This window comes from Eucyclogobius newberryi, unplaced genomic scaffold, assembly GCF_026437365.1.
Source record: "Eucyclogobius newberryi isolate DKJ021-1_F unplaced genomic scaffold, fEucNew1.0.hap1 SCAF_73, whole genome shotgun sequence".
Lineage (NCBI taxonomy): Eukaryota > Metazoa > Chordata > Actinopteri > Gobiiformes > Gobiidae > Eucyclogobius > Eucyclogobius newberryi.
In genome coordinates, this window is record NW_027316423.1 from 239020 (window position 1) to 259125 (window position 20106).

Consider the following 20106-nt stretch of genomic DNA (forward strand, 5'->3'; position numbering starts at 1 on the left):
GCTGGAAGTGCAACGCTTTAAATGGTTTTAATCTTGTGTTATTACTCACCTGGTTAAGGCTCAGTTTGGACCTGGTTTAGTCCTGGACCGGATATAGACCCAGTCCTGGTTTAGTCATGTTTTATACCCCATAGTCATGGTTTAGTCCTGTTTTACACCTGATAGTCCTGGTTTAGTCCTTTTTTTATACCCCATAGTCCTGGTTTAGTCCTGTTTTATACCCCATAGTCCTGGTTTAGTCCTGTTTTACACCTGATAGACCTGATTTAGTCCTGTTTTGGACCAGATATAGACCCAGTCCTGTTTTACACCTGATAGTCCTGTTTCAGTGCTTTTTTAAACCCGATAATCATGATTTAGTACTGTTTTACGGCTGATAGTCTTGGTTTAGTCCTGTTTTACACCTGAAAGTCTTGGTTTAGTCCCAGTTTTACACCTGGTAGTCCTGCTTTAGTCCTTTTTACACCTGATATTCCTGGTTTAGTCTCCGTTTTACACCTGATAGTCCTAGTTTAGTCCTTTTTACACCTGATATTCCTGGTTTAGTCCTGTTTTAGTCCTGATATACTGTACAGTCCTCTTTTAGTGTAGATTTATGGTCTTGCTTTAGCCTGTTTTAAGTCTGGTTTTGAGTGTTAGTCCCTTTACAGACCTGGTTTAGGCTGGTTTACATGATATAGTCCAAGTTTAGTGCGGTTTTGCTCCAGATATAGTCCCAGTTTAGTGCGGTTTTGCTCCAGATTTAGTCCCAGTTTAGTGCGGTTTTGCTCCAGATTTAGTCCCAGTTTAGTGCAGTTTTGCTCCAGATTTAGTCCCAGTTTAGTGCGGTTTTGCTCCAGATTTAGTCCCAGTTTAGTGCGGTTTTGCTCCAGATTTAGTCCCGGTTTAGTGCGGTTTTGCTCCAGATTTAGTCCCAGTTTAGTGCGGTTTTGCTCCAGATTTAGTCCCGGTTTAGTGCGGTTTTGCTCCAGATTTAGTCCCAGTTTAGTGCGGTTTTGCTCCAGATTTAGTCCCAGTTTAGTGCGGTTTTGCTCCAGATTTAGTCCCAGTTTAGTGCGGTTTTGCTCCAGATTTAGTCCCAGTTTAGTGCGGTTTTGCTCCAGATTTAGTCCCAGTTTAGTGCGGTTTTGCTCCAGATTTAGTCCCAGTTTAGTGCGGTTTTGCTCCAGATTTAGTCCCAGTTTAGTGCGGTTTTGCTCCAGATTTAGTCCCAGTTTAGTGCGGTTTTGCTCCAGATTTAGTCCCAGTTTAGTGCGGTTTTGCTCCAGATTTAGTCCCAGTTTAGTGCGGTTTTGCTCCAGATTTAGCCCTGGTTTAGTCTTGGTTTAAAGCTGTTGTGGTTCAGTCCTGTAGATGGAAACACATCGCAGTGTAAAAGAAGGAAAGAAAGGCTCGATATCCAAACCAAAGCTTCATGCATATTTTATTCAAGAGTAAAAAAGTGGCTGGTCCCGTGGGGCATGCGTACAGTGTTAGTGACTGGGAACCCAACGGAAAAACAGCCCAAAGAAACAAGTCAATTATAACAAGAACAAATTCAAAATAAAAGATTGAAAGTGCACATGACAGGTTTTAACGAATCTCAATGCATTCGATTGTTTGGCGGGGAAAATATAAATCATAGTTTAATCAGTCCAGCTGCAGTTTGTGAAGGTGAAGTATAAAAAAGTTCTCAAAGGGAATTCTGAATCTAAGTCATTAAAGCACAAAGTTGATGCGCAAGAAACACTTCATTCGTGCAGTTTTAACATTCAATTAACAAAATAAACACGTGGTAAAGGTTCATTTTTAGTTGTAAAATCATAAATATGTTGTAACTTGGTTGAGCTGTGGCCGTTGTTTACAGTATGGCTGCTCGGTTAAAGTTAAAATGATCAAAGAAATGAAGTACAAAAGTAAAAGTACTCTACGTATTAAAGGAAGTAAAAATGTTGAAGTTATTTTTTTACAGTGGATCCATTTTTAAGTTTCCTTCACTACTTTTGAGAACAGGAATATGTACGTTCTACTCCAGAAAACGTTTGAACTGGACTCACAGTGCTTTCCATTTTTTTTGGCACGTTCATGGTGATCTAAAGGTTTTGAGTTCAAGTCCCGGCTTTGAGCGAACAAAAACATACACTTACCAAGAGAAATTAAGAAATCGATTGGAAAAATGCTCCTGTTGACCAAATATCTGCAGAAATCTTTATCAAAATCACTGCATTTTTATCACTTGAACCATTCTCAAGACGTTTTACTCTTCAGGTACATTTTCAGACGGGTACTTTAAAGCGTTTACTTCAGTACATTTTTGTATGTGATACTTAAGAGTCATTTCTTTGTGCCTGTACTTGTACTTTTACTTCATGACATCGAGTCCTTCTTCCACCGCTACAACTGTCAAACAAGGAAAAACTAGGCAAGATTTTTGTGAAATTGTGTCAACTACGTTTAAATTTACCGGAAAAAAATTGAAATTTACCGCAAACATTTTTTTTTACAGCCCCAAAACATTTTTTACAGCAAAAAAAAAATAAAAAAAAAAAATAGATAAAAATGAACTAAAACAATAATAATAATAATGATTGATGTGTGGTCCAACCTGTCATTTGCACTTTGATATTCAAGAGAAATTCGTGGCACAATTTCTATGGCACAGGGCTTTGAGGAAGGTCTCTCAAAGAAGCACGATATAAAGAACCAAAGAAAGAGAGTGGGAAAGTGTCACTGGCTTAAACATATCGAAGAAAACGTCCATAATATCATAAATATAATCATAACATCTCCATGGTAACAAGAGGAACTGTCAAAACGAGGCAACCGGACCAGGATCGCGCAGCTTTCGAGTTTTAAACCATGCAAATCATGCTCGTGGCTGCCCTCCGCCGTGTACAATATAGTATAGGGTTCATTCGTTAACATATTTACCGTATATATATTTATTTATAGTTGATCCGTATTATTCATTTAAAAACAAGTCATGTACAAAGTAGTAGAGGGAACATCGGAGGAGGAGAACAGCAGAAGCGTACAGTCAAGTTTATACAGCGTCCAATGATTGAAAGAACACAAAATGAATACAAAAAATAAAACAATCCCAACGTTATGTACAAAATAAATATGTGGTTAATTCATATCGAGCCAAACGGGAGAAAATAACCCTCACGCTGGGAGTGAAAACACGTTAAAAATCGTCACGTTTTTATCAAAGAACTCAACTCATCATGCATGCACCGAGGCGATTTGAAATGCTTTACAAAGACCTTTTGACGCTTTCTCAACTTGATCTATTTGTCTTTCTTTTGTCTTTTTTTCCATCCAGATCAGGTCAAAAGTTGAGGATTCCCAGCCGTGATGGTGGTGGTGGTGGTGGTGGACAGCGCCACCTGTGGGCCAAGCGGAGGACGGAGCGATGCGCGGTACTGCATATTCGGTCATGTGCAAGAAGAACGGTCCCGTATTTACAGTGGCGCGAGGCGAGGCGGCTGGTCCCGGGGCAGGGAGAGGGTTTGGGGGGTTCGGTTTGAGGCGGCGGTGGCTTTGCGGTTAAAGCGCTCGCACATTAACACTAAAGCAAAAAGCGATGGAACGATGGACTGCGCTTTACGTCTTGGGAAAATGGCAAAACTTCAATATAAATCGAAGTAAGACTGGGCATTATGATGTTTTTCAGTGGTGGAAAGCAACAAAGTACATGATTAAAAAGTAAAATGTATAGGTATCTTTACTTTACTTAAGTACATTTGTCAGCGGGTACTTTTGATTGCTTTTCCTTCACTACTTTTGAGCAGGTGTTTCGACTTTTTACATCTTTGAACTGGGCTTTTTCTCACACACTTTTCATTTGGGGGTCATTTAGTGGGTATTTTAGCTCAATCATCATGAAGTTTTTCCCACATTTTCAAGCAAACGATAATATACGCATAAAAAAATGAGAAAATTGAAGTGAATTGCTCCATTTGACCAAAGATCAACAGAAACTTTTATCAAAATCACTACATTTAACACTTAAACACTTCTCAAAACCTTACTTACTTTTTACTCTTAAACAGATACTTCAAAAGTCGATTTTAGCATGTGCTACATTTACATCGGTTCTTTTTGTTTTTAGCGCAAAAATAAGTCACAAAATCACAATATAATTTAAGTTAATAAATTCATCGCAAATAATCGATTCTAGGGATAATCGTTCACATATTTAGATATGGAATCATCTGGATGGACTTGGGAGCAGGTCAAGAGGAGTCACGGCTCAGATAAAGCGACATTTACATCGACATGGACGTTTGTTTCTTTTGTCTGCATGTGCACTTGATCACCATGTTCACACGTGGCAGTACTTTTGCTTTTTCTGAGTTAAATTGAGTTAAAAAGCTGCACTAGACTCTGCTCTTTAGCAGTTCAGTGTTCGTTTTCGGGTTTACAACACCACTTTCCTCGTTCATGAACACAAAACCCACTGTTGCTTAGCACTTCTCTGTCCATTTTGTGAGTTGACAGACAGCTACAGATAAAACCGCTGGAGTAGAAGCTCAAAACTCACACTCATGACTTCAAAATCCTTATCGATAAAGCTTAGTTTGTGCCTCAACGACACAATTAATTAGTTTCCCTCGATACATAGTTTGCATATTTTTAATAAAGACAGCAAAAATCTGTTGTACTGCTCCTCGGAGACTGTCCCGGGACCAGCGCAGGTTCAGACCAGTCCAACTGAGGTCTAAACCGGGTTCTAAGAGGGTTTAACGGGGGGCTAAAGGGGTCTAAAGGGGGTCTAAAGGGGTCTAATGGGGGTTTAAAGGAGTCTAAAGGGGTTTAAAGGAGTCTAAAGGGGTCTAAAGGGAGTCTAAAGGGGGTCTAAAGGGGTCTAATGGGGGTCTAAAGGAGTCTAAAGGGGTTTAAAGGAGTCTAAAGGGGTCTAAAGGGAGTCTAAAGGGGGTCTAAAGGGGGTCTAAAGAGGGTCTAAAGAGGGTCCAAAGGGGTCTAAATGGGGTCTATAGAGGTCTAAAGAGGGTCTAAGGAGGGTCCAAAGGGGTTTAATGGGGGGCTAAAGGGGTCTAAAGGGGTCTAATGGGGGTCTAAAGGAGTCTAAAGGGGTCTAAAGGAGTTTTAAGGGGTCTAAAGAGGGGCTAAAGAGGTCTAAAGGGGGTCTAAAAGGGTCTATTGGGGGTCTAAAGGAGTCTAAAGGGGCCTAAAGGAGTTTTAAGGGGTCTAAAGGGGGTCTAAAGAGGGGCTAAAGGAGGTCTAAAGGGGTCTAAAGAGGGTCTAAAGAGGGTCTAAAGGAGGTCTAAAGGGGTCTAAAGAGGGTCTAAAGAGGGTCTAAAGGAGGTCTAAAGGGGTCTAAAGGAGGTCTAAAGGAGTCTAAAGGGGTCTAAAGGAGTTTTAAGGGGTCTAAAGGGGTCTAAAGGAGTTTTAAGGGGTCTAAAGGGGGTCTAAAGAGGGGCTAAAGGAGGTCTAAAGAGGGTCTAAAGAGGGTCTAAAGGAGGTCTAAAGGAGGTCTAAAGAGAGACTCACTTCAATGGGCCCAGTGTCCCGCTACAAAAACAAAGCGCCTCGTTCCTCCCGCGATAACAAAACTACAGGCTCAGATTCGTATTGTCCGCACGCTTTGTCCGTTTGTCCCGCACGCGGCGAGAATTCCAAAAGAAAAACAAACAAACGAAAAAAAAACACATTTCCAAATGTATATATAATATGTATAACTGCACACACATTTACATATCGTTAAGCATTGCACGCGCGCAGGCAGAAATGACCCACGACCCGAAGAAAGTAATCCGGTCTTGGGACGCGCGCAGACCTCGTCCAACACCAGGCGCGGCGGCTTCCTCGTGCCACGCCGTCCCGCCACCGACAGACAAACAAACAAACAAACAGGTGAGCCCTCCGTCTGCTGCTGCCGGCGCGCTGGGATTTTTGTAGTCCTCTGGGAGTTGTAGTCCATTAGCACAGCCCGTAGAGAGGTCCATTTGAGCTCACGCCGTTCACAACATCCCCAAGTGTAGCCTTATTAGTAGTGTTTACCGTGGTATATGCCTATGTACACTATATATGTGCGTGTGCGTGCGACTGTCACTGTATATTGCTGTTGCTGTCCGTCCCGTTGGGCTCTCCCATGTTCATTCGGCCCATGGACAGGCCCACGGAGTTGACCGGGTCCCGTCGGGGCGGCATGCGCTCGTTGATCCGGTCCAGGCCTTTCGCCTCCTCGAAGCTGCTGATCCGGTGCTGGGGAGAGAAGCCCCGGATCGCTGGAGGAAACACAGCGCAGCACGTCAGAAATGTCCCGAAAACGCCACGTTGGGGTCAAAGGTGCGGGAGCGTTTAAAGCTTCAGTGTTTTGTTTGATGGGGCAGCAGCTGTTTGAATGGAAAGGGATATGGTTTTGGACGACTCGGGTCGGATTATGCACGCGCGCAGAGTCAAATGTGTGTATTTTATGGGGCAAATTGTGCAAGATTATTCAAACGTCACTGAAGCTTTCAACGCGTGGAAAAACAACGAGGACAGTTTTATTTCAGACAGAGCACAAAGAAGCAAAACCACAGTCGCCTAAAGAGAACGGCAAGATTATTCACACGTACGATCTGAACACGTCTGTCAAACATTATAGTTTTAATCAGCTAAATACCGTATTTTCCAGACTATAAGTTGCACCTTTTTTTCCTAGTTTTGGCCGGGGCGTGACTTATACTTATAATTATACTTATATACTTATACTCCAGAGCGACTTATATGTGATATTATTTGTTATTTTCACACTTGCAACTGCATTTCATACTCCAGTGCAACTTATATATTTTTTTTCTTCTCTATTATGCATTTTTGGCTGGTGCGACTTATACTCCAGTGCGACTTATAGTCCGGAAGATACGGTACACTGTTTTTGGAATGCATTTTATTTACACTTGTTTATATATTTTTGTTGGAGAATAAACATTGAGAGAATGTACTTATTTCAGCGCCTGGAGGTTTAAACTAGCAGGTGTTATAATGCTTGACAGACGTGTTTGTGCCACTCATTGGTTTAAAACATAAACCTCAACAAACATTTCCAAAGTGATTAAACATCTTATAATTGCCCTTTCCCCTTCACGACATGCCAGGACTGCCACTGTGCTGGTGCTACAGCGCTCTTAAACCAGGCACACAACCACAGAGTGTAAAGCACTTCACCCATAATTCATTTTCAAGAACAAATTATGGCGTTTGCTGAAGAAAGCGACAGACAGGAAACTACGGGAGAAGAGACACGAGAACTACAAAAACTACAAGAACTAACACAAACTACAAGAACTACACAAACTACACGAACTACAAGAACTACACAAACTACAAGAACTAACACGAACTACAAGAACTACACGAACTACAAGAACTACACGAACTACACAAACTACACGAACTACAAGAACTACAAGAACTACACAAACTACACAAACTACACAAACTACAAGAACTACACGAACTACACGAACTACACGAACTACACAAACTACACAAACTACAAGAACTAACACGAACTACACAAACTACACGAACTACAAGAACTACACAAACTACTAGAGCCTTTAATAGAGTTTTTAAAAGAGCTTTTAAATAAATACTACTATCATAAATAATACTACTATCATATATAATACTCCTATCATATATAATAGTACTATCATATATAATACTCCTATCATATATAATAGTACTATCATATATAATACTCCTATCATATATAATACTCCTATCATATATAATAGTACTATCATATATAATACTCCTATCATATATAATAGTACTATCATATATAATACTGCTATCATATATAATACTATCATATATAATACTACTATCATATATAATACTATCATATATAATACTACTATCATATATAATACTCCTATCATATATAATAGTACTATCATATATAATACTCCTATCATATATAATAGTACTATCATATATAATACTGCTATCATATATAATACTATCATATATAATACTACTATCATATATAATACTATCATATATAATACTACTATCATATATAATACTACTATCATATATAATAGTACTATCATAAATAATACTCCTATCATATATAATACTCCTATCATATATAATACTGCTATCATATATAATACTATCATATATAATACTACTATCATATATAATACTACTATCATATATAATACTATCATATATAATACTATCATATATAATACTATCATATATGATACTACTATCATATATAATACTACTATCATCATATATAATACTATCATACATAATACTATCATATATAATACTAATATCATATATAATACTATCATATATAATCCTCTAACAGTTTAAGAGACATTTATCATCCTCAAAAGCATGTTTCAACTTTTTGTTGAATGAGGCCGTGTCCAAAGTTAGCGGGGTGTTAGCTGGAGTTAGCATTAGCTGGAGTTAGCATTAGCTGGAGTTAGCATTAGCTGGAGTTAGCATTAGCCGCGTCGGCGCACGATCACAGTGAATACAGGGTTGTTTGTTTACATAGCACCTGGGGTGAAGCTCATGAGGGTAAAGGTCAGCGCTTGAAGGGGTCCCGGACCAGGGACCAGGACCAGGACCAGGACCAGGACTGGTCTCGGACTGTGGACTTACCGCTCTGCAGGGTCTGTTTGCCTCCGGACAGGACCCCACTGGGCAACATCCCGGTCGGGGTTAAACCTTTGAGGGTCAGAACGTTCTCACTCTCCTCCCTGAGAGGAAGACAGAGAATGATTAGAGTGCACGAAACCAGAAGGTAAACATTGTCTTAAGCTAATGCTACATGCTATAGCCTATATGCTACATGCTATATGCTACATGCTATATGCTACATGCTACATGCTACATGCTACATGCTACATGCTACATGCTACATGCTACATGCTATATGCTACATGCTACATGCTACATGCTACATGCAAGTTAAAGGACATTGTTTGTATTGTGATCAGCCTTTAAACATGTTTCTCAGTAGCTTTGCTTTGATACATTATGTTTCAGGGCTTAAAATAATGCATCTACTGAAAGAACACGTTCTCTTCTGTCAGTCAGGCGTTCTCTTCAGCAGGATTTGGTGTTAGCTCGCTGCCTCTGCGATGCTAATGCCGGAGCGCAGTTGGAAAGATTGTGAGTCGAGGCAGGAATTTGAACACAGAACAAGCCTGGTGATGATTTTTAGACTTAATACAGCCCCGCAGACCTCAGAGCTCCACCTTTGACATGATTCATCCGGAAAATGTTGAAACCGAGTGTTTTTTTGAGGCGCAGAGGGAGAGGACTTACTAAACAGCATTCATAAAACAAGCGTGAAAGAAGCAAAATGCAGCTACGGGTATGTTTTTGATGAGGGAACAACGTCGTCTCGTGGTTAAAAGCTCCAAAAAGCTATTAGCTTAACTCCATCTGTGTTTATTTAACTTTAAAACATGTCGACATTCTTTTTTACGCTCGACTTCGAGAGCTGTCATGACCGTGTCGTTCGCGGCCTTAATTGCGCGCTTCCAGAGACAAAATGATGATCTCAACCGGGAGAAGCACTTGCCGTAGGACTGAGAACATCTTGGCCATCTTCCCGATCGCTCTGATCTTGTTCTTGATCACCTCTTTCCTGGCGGCCGCTGCACTGGCTGAAAACAACGCACGCGACAATCACGTCAACCGACAGCTTTTACGGTGTCGGGTGTTGTTGTTTTTTTGTTTTTTTTACCGTCGTAAATCTCCTCTTCCTCGTCGTCGTTCGTGAGCTCGTCGTCCGAACAAATGCTGAGGACGTTCACCAGCATCTCGGTCACTGCCAAACAGACAGAAACACAGACGCAACACGTTTTAAAACTCTGTAAAATCACTTGTTTCTCGCGCTGTGTTAATTTAATGCATAAATATAAGTATAAGTCGCACCCCGGTTAACTATGAAAAAAGGTGCGACTTATAAGATAAGATAAGATAAGATAAGATATTCCTTTATTGTCCCACATGGGGAAATTTCATTGGTGCAACGCAGGTAGATCCAGAGGTAGATACAGAAGAACAGATCACTTATAGGAAGTCTGAAAAACACTTTCAGTAGATCTCCTATAAATAAATAAAAACTCCCATAGACAAATAAATAAATAAATACATAAATACCATTGCATGTGATCACGACAGTAATTGCACATGAATATGTGTCACGACAGCACATAGGTTGCACATGAATTGCACATGAATTCCAACAGCAATTGCACATATGACAGAATTGCACATCAGTATTAGGTTAGGTCAGTATTGCGAGTGTTCAGTACTAACAGTTTTTGTTATAAAGTCTGACAGCAGCAGGAAGGAAAGACCTACGGAACCTTTCCTTCGCACAGCGAGGGTGGATCAGTCTCTCACTGAAGCTGCTCTCCAGAGCGGACAGAGTGTCCTGCAGGGGGTGACACTCATGGTCCAGCATAGATGTGAATCTAGCCAGGACCCTCTTGTCCCCCACCTCCTGCACCGAGTCCAGAGCACAGCCCAGGACGGAGCTGGACTTCTTGATGACTCTGTCCAGCCTCTTCCTCTCCCTCTCTGTGATGCTGCTGCTCCAGCAGGCCACACCGTACAGGAGGGCTGATGCCACCACAGAGTCATAGAAGGTCTTCAGGAGTGGCCCTGTCACTCCAAAAGACCTGAGTCTCCTCAGGAGGTAGAGCCGACTCATACTTGTATGGGTCCACTCTCTCAATGTCCCGTCCCTGGATGTTCACTGGTGAGGGGGCAGTGGGGTGGCGTCTGCGGAAATCCACCACCATCTCCTTGGTCTTCCCCGCGTTGATGAGGAGGTGGTTCCGCTGACACCAGTCCACAAAGTCCTGCGCCAGTCCTCTGTACTCCGCGTCATCGTCGTCCGTGATGAGTCCGATGATGGCAGAGTCGTCAGAGAACTTCTGCAGGACACAGCTGTCCGTGTCATGTCTGAAGTCTGCAGTGTAAAGGGTGAAGAGAAAGGGCGCGAGGACAGTGCCCTGGGGCGCCCCCACACTGCAGGTCCGAGTGTCAGACACACAGTTCCGGGCTCTCACAAACTGGGGTCGGTCTGTGAGGTAGTCCAGGATCCACTCTGCCAGGTCATACTCCACACCAGCCGTCTCCAGCTTGTCCCTCAGGAGCAGCGGCTGGATGGTGTTGAAGGCGCTGGAAAGATCAAAGAACAGAATCCTCACAGAGCTGCCAGGCTTTTCCAGGTGAGAGAGAGAGCGGTGCAGCAGGGAGATGACGGCGTCCTCCACTCCGATGCCAGGCCGATATGCAAACTGCAGCGGGTCCATGGCTGAGCTCACGGTGGAGCGGAGGTGGTCCAGGACTAGTCGCTCCAGTGTCTTCATCAGGTGGGACGTGAGAGCCACTGGCCTGAAGCTGTTGAGGTCTTTGGGGCGCAGTGTCTTAGGCACAGGTACCAGACAGGAGGTCTTCCAGACCTGTGGTACCACCCTCAGCTTCAGGCTCATGTTGAAGACATGCTCCATAACTCCACACAGTTCATCTGCGCAGGACTTAAGGAGCCTGGGGCTGATGCCATCAGGTCCTGCTGCCTTCCTCACTTTAATCCTCTTCAGCTCACTCCTCACCTGTGCTGCTGTGACAGTCAGTGGTTGGCAGGGGGACCGTGTGCTGGGGGGATGGGTGAGTCCAGGCGAAGTGAGGAGCTGATGGTCCGAGGCAGATAAGCGAAGAGGAACAGATGCAGGGCATTGTCCAGCTGTGGAAGAGGGAGCATGCAGCTGTGCAGGGGGAGGGGCGGGTGACCGATCAAACCTCAAGAAGTGAGCATTTAAATCATTCACCCACTGTAGATCCCCCTCTGTCTGGGCAGGGGGGATTTTGAAGCCCGAGATGGTTTTCAGGCTCCTCCACACTCCCTGAATGTTCTTTTGCTGCAGCTGCTCCTCCATCCTCCTCTTGTAGCCGGCCTCAGCCTGCCTGATCTTCCTCCTCAGCTCCTTCTGCACAGTCCTCAGCTCCTCCTTGTTCCCTGACCTGAAGGCTCTCTTCTTCTCCTTCAGCAGAGCCTTCAGTTCACGGTTAATCCATGGCTTGTTGTTTGGAAAACACCGCACCGTCCGGGAGGGAACAATGTTCTCAAAACAGAAGTTGATGTAGTCCGTGATGCACTCTGTGATGGTGTTGATGTCCTCCCCATGTGGGTCATAAAGCTCAGTCCAGACAGTGGTGCTGAAGCAGTCCCTCAGAGCCTCCTCGCTCTCAGCAGACCACATCCTCACCTCACGGGACACCACAGGCTGCCTGCGCACGATGGGTTCATACACAGGCCTCAGATGTACAAGGTTGTGGTCCGAGCTGCCCAGGGGAGGGAGGGGGGAAGAGGAATAAGCCTCCTTGGTGTTGGCAAAAACAAGTCCAATGTTCTATTCTCTCTGGTGGGGCAGGTAACATACTGGGTGTATGAAGTGAGGTGTAGAACAGAAGAGGGAGAAGCGTGGTTAAAGTCACCAGAGATGAGGAAGAGAGCCTGTGGATGCTGTGTTTGCAGCCTACAAGTGCAGGAGAGCAGTGCTTCACAAGCATTTTCAGCATTGGCAGACGGGGCCACATAGACTGCGATCAAAATCACATGTGAGAACTCCCGGGGCAGATAGTATGGCCTCATACCAATAGCCAATAGTTCAATATCCTTGTTACATAGCTGCTCCTTCACTGTGCAGTGTTCGGGTTTGGATCAGCTCGTGTTCACATACACCGCCAGACCGCCTCCTCTTTTCTTCAAGCATTCTCTCGTTCTGTCTGCCCGCAGCAGATGAAAATTGTCCAAACCTACAATAGAGTCTGGCATTTCTGCTGTTAACCAGGTCTCTGTGAAAATCAAGACGCTGCTGTCCCTATAAATCCTCTGGGACCGCATGAGGCTCGCTATTTCCATCATTTTAGTTTGAAGGGACCTCACGTTACCCATGACTACGGCGGGAACCGACTTCCTGTTTGTCCCTCTCTTCTCTCGGAGTTTACGTCCAGCCCGTCTGCTTCGTTGCGTTTTCCTTAGGATGTCCGCCGGGATAACGTGACGATCTCCGGGTAAGACGACTGTTCTCCGCAGTTTCATGAGTTCCTCCTTTGTGTAAACGCGGTACGGCGCCGGCCGGGGGGCGGGGCCGGAGCCGAGGGGCGGGGCCGGAGCCGGGGGACTCAGAGCCAAGACACATCGCAACGACACAACGAAAACACTCAATCCAGCCAAATAAAGTCAAAACAAGTTAATTTAAAGCGATTCCAGTGCGTGTCCCGATCGTTCGTGAAGTTCCTCTTTCATATAAACGTGTATATAAAAACACACGTTTATATGAAAATACGAGTATTATAGTCTGGAAAATACGGTAAATGCAGCAGAAAATGCAGTTAAAAAATTTATTTCACAAAAATATAAAAGTGTATGGTATTATTGTTTGGCAATTCATAACTATTCATGTAATGTAATGTATATGGTAATTCTCTCTGCTGCCAGTAGATGGAGTTCTCTTTGCCCGGCTGATTTCATGCAGTTCATTCAGTTTCCATGCATTATTTTAAGCTCTAAAACGTGCGGTACAGATGTCAAAGTAAGAGTATTATAAGTTCTAAAACGTGCGGTACAGATGTCAAAGTAAGAGTATTTTAAGTTCTAAAACGTGCGGTACAGATGTCAAAGTAAGAGTATTATAAGTTCTAAAACGTGCGGTACAGATGTCAAAGTAAGAGTATTTTAAGCTCTAAAACGTGCGGTACAGATGTCAAAGTAAGAGTATTTTAAGTTCTATAACGTGCGGTACAGATGTCAAAGTAAGAGTATTTTAAGTTCTATAACGTGCGGTACAGATGTCAAAGTAAGAGTATTTTAAGTTCTATAACGTGCGGTACAGATGTCAAAGTAAGAGTATTTTAAGTTCTATAACGTGCGGTACAGATGTCAAAGTAAGAGTCAAGAGTCAACACAGAGACAGAGAAAAGGCTTTAAACAACTTTGCTCCAGTGGAACAAAACACAGAGACTTTTTAAATTAAATAATTTTATGCATTTTAATGAGTTTAAAGCTCTGGTCAAGGACGACCCACAGCGCCAATGCACTTGTTTTATACAATTGTATCTCATATTGTAAGTTTAACTGTGTTTTTGTGTTTTGATACATTTTCTTGTGTAATTTGTGTTTTAGTATGTTTTGTCTTGTGTTTTAACAGGGACCATGAAAAAGAGAACTTTTCTCTGTTTTCCTTGTATAAATAAATACATGAAATGAATATTATAAACTTGAGTGTGATGTTTGTCTTCTCCACATCTGATTTCTCAGGCCGACAGGTCCGAGGAGACGTTATCTGTAAGTTCACCATCTTTAGTTGAGTGAAACACTCTTGATACAATCTATAAAGTGTTTTACAAGCAGCCGTCACAGCTGAAGTAACTGAGTAAAGTAACTCATGCTGTGGAAATACTTTTACAGTTATTTGTGACAGAAAAACAATGTCAGAGAATGAAAGCTTCCTCTGAGGACACGGCCTGAAGCAGGAGCAGGTTTGTCCCATGAGACATGTTTAAATGTCATTATTATAATGTATAAGCACATATTTAATAAATGTATACAATATTACACATAAAGTAATCCCAAAGTAGTGCTACTCTCTCAAGGCAGTAACTAAGTAATGTAACAAATACATTTTTACATAAAAGTAATATGTAACTAATCTCTTTTCCACAGTGACGTCACTGGTCACAGGACACGCCTGCGTCACACGGGGCTCCTAGTGACACCTAGTGGCTCCTAGTGGCACCTAGTGGCTCATAGTGGCTCATAGTGGCTCCTAGTGGCTCCTAGTGGCACCTAGTGGCTCATAGTGGCTCATAGTGGCTCCTAGTGGCTCCTAGTGGCACCTAGTGGCTCATAGTGGCTCATAGTGGCTCCTAGTGGCACCTAGTGGCTCGTAGTGGCTCATAGTGGCTCATAGTGGCTCATAGTGGCTCGTTACTTCACAAAGTACAGTGTAAAATATGTATTCCCTACAAAGTTATAAATCCATAAATACTTATTCCATTGATGTATTTCACTTATTTATCTTGAATAGTTTTAACAAGATGCTTTCAGTAGGTGAAATTATTAAAATATATTTCAGTTTTTTATATTATATTCTGTATTATTTATAAATAGATAGCAATTTTAGTCTTTCATTTAGTTTGTTTATTGATGTGATTATGATCTAAAATGCCCTTCATCTTGACGTGTAACTGTCAGTGACGCCCTGTGTCACACCCACAGAAGATAAGAGGCTCGTGCTGCTCCTCGTCACGTGTCCCGTGTGTTTTCTGGAGTCAGATGGTTAAAGATAAAGCTCTGCACGTGATCTGAGCTCAGGCTCTGAAGCCGGTTTGACCTGTTCTGATCTCACACTGCACTAAATGTGATATTTATACAATATTATATTATAAGTGCACTAAATGAACTCACAGTTAACACGCCTCCGGGAGGGAAACATTTGACATTTGGTTACTTTGTATTAAGAGAAAACTGCAGTATTTGACAATAGTGGTAAATATTTCCTGGTGCATGCACTATAACGTGTCTAGTGCAGGGTCTGCCACCTGTCCGTCTCCATGGATACTATGGCTGTGCCTGGAATGCGCCGCAGTGGGGCATTAAACTAAACACGTGCCACGGTCACAGCTCAGGGTCATTTAGACTTAAAGCAGAACTAAGTAACATTTTCACTGTATTGATTGAAAAGTGTAGTTTCGGTGTTTCGAAAACTCTCCTTTTTATAAAAACCCTTTTTTATATTCGGCAACGTGAAGTGTTTTTATGTTTTTGTATGTGATGCTACCGTCTTATTATGTTACAGAAAGAACGTGAAAAAAATATTTAACAATCACAAAGGACCTGCAGGGGGAGCTCCATCACCAGTATGTACGGGACTTTACTTTAAATAAACAGATAGATATGTTAAATGCCACACTGTGAAACATTCAAGGCAAAGCACAGTAGGCTTTTTCTATTTTTATTTTTGATATGACCGATATTTGGCTGGTTCTTGTGCCCAATAACTGATATGTGCCGATACCGATATTAAGCGTTTACCCAGAACTAAGAAATAGTAAAGTTTAAGATTAAATGTTGTAAAAATTGCTGCAAAATGTATTATCTGTGATGTAAAATAATTATTTTCATTATTATGTGAATATACAGTCATGTTTTAGCCTAAAGGCTCTTTGATTCTAAACTGTGTTCAAATCTAACAATAAAGAACACAAACTACTTCATCAAACCCACCAGAAGCGAGTATTTCATCTGTAGTAAATGTAGATGTACAAACAAGCCACTATTAACTCTGATAACGCAAACCTGTTTTTCCACACATCACGTTTTGCAGCGTTTAAGACAGAGATAAGAAGTAAACGAAGGCGCTGGAGTGAGAAGTGGGACAGTCGTTTGTCACTGATCGACGCCTCAGAGTTTACTCCGGTACAAGAGGCCACGAGCGAGAGAAGAATCCTGTTTCAACACGACTGTTCAGCCCCGATTCAGCCCTGGTTTAGTCCTGGTTTAGTCCTGGTTTAGACCTGGTTTAGACCTGGTTTAGACCTGGTTTAGACCTGGTTTAGTCCTGTTTAGATCTGATTTAGTCCTGGTTTAGACCTGGTTTAGTCCTGGTTTAGTCCTGTTTAGATCTGGTTTAGTCCTGGTTTAGACCTGGTTTAGTCCTGGTTTAGTCCTGTTTGATCTGGTTTGGACCTGGTTTAGTCCTGGTTTAGACCTGGTTTAGACCTGGTTTAGACCTGGTTTAGCCCTGGTTTAGACCTGGTTTAGACCTGGTTTAGTCCTGGTTTAGACCTGGTTTAGTCCTGGTTTAGTCCTGGTTTAGTCCTGGTTTAGACCTGGATTAGATCTGGTTTAGTCCTGGTTTAGACCTGGTTTAGACCTGGTTTAGACCTGGTTTAGACCTAGTTTAGACCTGGTTTAGCCCTGGTTTAGACCTGGTTTAGACCTGGTTTAGTCCTGGTTTAGACCTGGTTTAGACCTGGTTTAGCCCTGGTTTAGACCTGGTTTAGTCCTGGTTTAGACCTGGTTTAGACCTGGTTTAGCCCTGGTTTAGACCTGGTTTAGACCTGGTTTAGACCTGGTTTAGCCCTGGTTTAGACCTGGTTTAGACCTGGTTTAGTCCTGGTTTAGTCCTGGTTTAAACCTGGATTAGATCTGGTTTAGTCCTGGTTTAGACCTGGTTTAGACCTGGTTTAGACCTGGTTTAGACATGTTTGATCTGGTTTAGACCTGGTTTAGACCTGGTTTAGACCTGGTTTAGCCCTGGTTTAGACCTGGTTTAGACCTGGTTTAGCCCTGGTTTAGACCTGGTTTAGACCTGGTTTAGACCTGGTTTAGACCTGGTTTAGTCCTGGTTTAGACCTGGTTTAGTCCTGGTTTAGTCCTGGTTTAGTCCTGTTTAGATCTGGTTTAGTCCTGATTCAGACCTGGTTTAGTCCTGGTTTAGTCCTGTTTAGATCTGGTTTAGACCTGATTTAGTCCTGGTTTAGATCTGGTTTAGACCTGATTTAGACCTGGTTTAGTCCTGGTTTAGATCTGGTTTAGTCCTGATTCAGACCTGGTTTAGTCCTGGTTTAGTCCTGTTTAGATCTGGTTTAGACCTGATTTAGTCCTGGTTTAGTCCTGTTTAGATCTGGTTTAGTCCTGGGTTAGACCTGGTTTAGACCTGGTTTAGTCCTGGTTTAGACCTGGTTTAGTCCTGGTTTAGTCCTGGTTTAGTCCTGGTTTAGACCTGGATTAGATCTGGTTTAGTCCTGGTTTAGACCTGGTTTAGACCTGGTTTAGACCTGGTTTAGACCTGGTTTAGCCCTGGTTTAGACCTGGTTTAGACCTGGTTTAGTCCTGGTTTAGACCTGGTTTAGACCTGGTTTAGCCCTGGTTTAGACCTGGTTTAGACCTGGTTTAGCCCTGGTTTAGACCTGGTTTAGACCTGGTTTAGTCCTGGTTTAGACCTGGTTTAGTCCTGGTTTAGTCCTGGTTTAAACCTGGATTAGATCTGGTTTAGTCCTGGTTTAGTCCTGGTTTAGACATGTTTGATCTGGTTTAGACCTGGTTTAGACCTGGTTTAGCCCTGGTTTAGACCTGGTTTAGACCTGGTTTAGACCTGGTTTAGACCTGGTTTAGCCGTGGTTTAGACCTGGTTTAGTCCTGGTTTAGACCTGGTTTAGTCCTGGTTTAGACCTGGTTTAGACCTGGTTTAGACCTGGTTTAGACCTGGTTTAGTCCTGGTTTAGACCTGGTTTAGTCCTGGTTTAGTCCTGGTTTAGTCCTGGTTTAGTCCTGGTTTAGTCCTGGTTTAAACCTGGATTAGATCTGGTTTAGTCCTGGTTTAGTCCTGGTTTAGCCCTGTTTAGATCTGGTTTAGACCTGGTTTAGATCTGGTTTAGACCTGGTTTAGACCTGGTTTAGACCTGGTTTAGCCCTGGTTTAGACCTGGTTTAGACCTGGTTTAGACCTGGTTTAGACCTGGTTTAGTCCTGGTTTAGTCCTGGTTTAAACCTGGATTAGATCTGGTTTAGTCCTGGTTTAGACCTGGTTTAGACCTGGTTTAGACCTGGTTTAGACATGTTTGATCTGGTTTAGACCTGGTTTAGACCTGGTTTAGCCCTGGTTTAGACCTGGTTTAGACCTGGTTTAGACCTGGTTTAGACCTGGTTTAGTCCTGGTTTAGACCTGGTTTAGTCCTGGTTTAGTCCTGGTTTAGTCCTGTTTAGATCTGGTTTAGTCCTGATTCAGACCTGGTTTAGTCCTGGTTTAGTCCTGTTTAGATCTGGTTTAGACCTGATTTAGTCCTGGTTTAGTCCTGTTTAGATCTGGTTTAGTCCTGGGTTAGACCTGGTTTAGTCCTGGTTTAGTCCTGTTTAGATCTGGTTTAGACCTGGTTTAGTCCTGGTTTAGACCTGGTTTAGACCTGGTTTAGTCCTGGTTTAGACCTGGTTTAGTCCTGGTTTAGTCCTGGTTTAGTCCTGGTTTAGACCTGGATTAGATCTGGTTTAGTCCTGGTTTAGACCTGGTTTAGACATGTTTGATCTGGTTTAGACCTGGTTTAGACCTGGTTTAGCCCTGGTTTAGACCTGGTTTAGACCTGGTTTAGACCTGGTTTAGACCTGGTTTAGTCCTGGTTTAGACCTGGTTTAGTCCTGGTTTAGTCCTGGTTTAGTCCTGTTTAGATCTGGTTTAGTCCTGATTCAGACCTGGTTTAGTCCTGGTTTAGTCCTGTTTAGATCTGGTTTAGACCTGATTTAGTCCTGGTTTAGTCCTGTTTAGATCTGGTTTAGTCCTGGGTTAGACCTGGTTTAGTCCTGGTTTAGTCCTGTTTAGATCTGGTTTAGACCTGGTTTAGTCCTGGTTTAGACCTGGTTTAGACCTGGTTTAGTCCTGGTTTAGACCTGGTTTAGTCCTGGTTTAGTCCTGGTTTAGTCCTGGTTTAGACCTGGATTAGATCTGGTTTAGTCCTGGTTTAGACCTGGTTTAGACCTGGTTTAGACCTGGTTTAGACCTGGTTTAGACCTGGTTTAGCCCTGGTTTAGACCTGGTTTAGACCTGGTTTAGTCCTGGTTTAGACCTGGTTTAGACCTGGTTTAGCCCTGGTTTAGACCTGGTTTAGACCTGGTTTAGTCCTGGTTTAGACCTGGTTTAGTCCTGGTTTAGTCCTGGTTTAGTCCTGGTTTAAACCTGGATTAGATCTGGTTTAGTCCTGGTTTAGTCCTGGTTTAGACATGTTTGATCTGGTTTAGACCTGGTTTAGACCTGGTTTAGACCTGGTTTAGCCCTGGTTTAGACCTGGTTTAGACCTGGTTTAGACCTGGTTTAGACCTGGTTTAGCCGTGGTTTAGACCTGGTTTAGTCCTGGTTTAGACCTGGTTTAGTCCTGGTTTAGACCTGGTTTAGACCTGGTTTAGCCCTGGTTTAGACCTGGTTTAGACCTGGTTTAGACCTGGTTTAGTCCTGGTTTAGTCCTGGTTTAGTCCTGGTTTAGTCCTGGTTTAAACCTGGATTAGATCTGGTTTAGTCCTGGTTTAGTCCTGGTTTAGCCCTGTTTAGATCTGGTTTAGACCTGG

The 20106-nt window shown here is 42.7% G+C and overlaps 1 protein-coding gene across 1 annotated transcript; it reads right to left on the minus strand.

Moving 5' to 3' along the window:
* Positions 1 to 5869: 5869 nt before the first annotated feature.
* LOC140350572 (protein phosphatase 3 catalytic subunit alpha-like) lies at positions 5870 to 12943 on the minus strand. The gene is made up of 5 exons (XM_072436146.1): positions 12940 to 12943; positions 9719 to 9802; positions 9550 to 9638; positions 8626 to 8719; positions 5870 to 6233 (listed from the first exon to the last, which is right to left on the minus strand). The coding sequence occupies exons 1-5, from the start codon at positions 12941 to 12943 to the stop codon at positions 6055 to 6057; spliced, it is 450 nt and encodes a 149-aa protein (XP_072292247.1). The 3' UTR covers positions 5870 to 6054.
* Positions 12944 to 20106: the final 7163 nt, after the last annotated feature.

Coding starts and splice junctions, on each gene's coding strand:
- LOC140350572 (XM_072436146.1), bottom strand. Junction 8,720..9,549: donor TGTTCTCAGTCCTACGGCAA/GTGCTTCTCCCG, acceptor CCTCTCAGGGAG/GAGAGTGAGAACGTTCTGAC. Junction 6,234..8,625: donor CAAACAGACCCTGCAGAGCG/GTAAGTCCACAG, acceptor TGTTTCCTCCAG/CGATCCGGGGCTTCTCTCCC.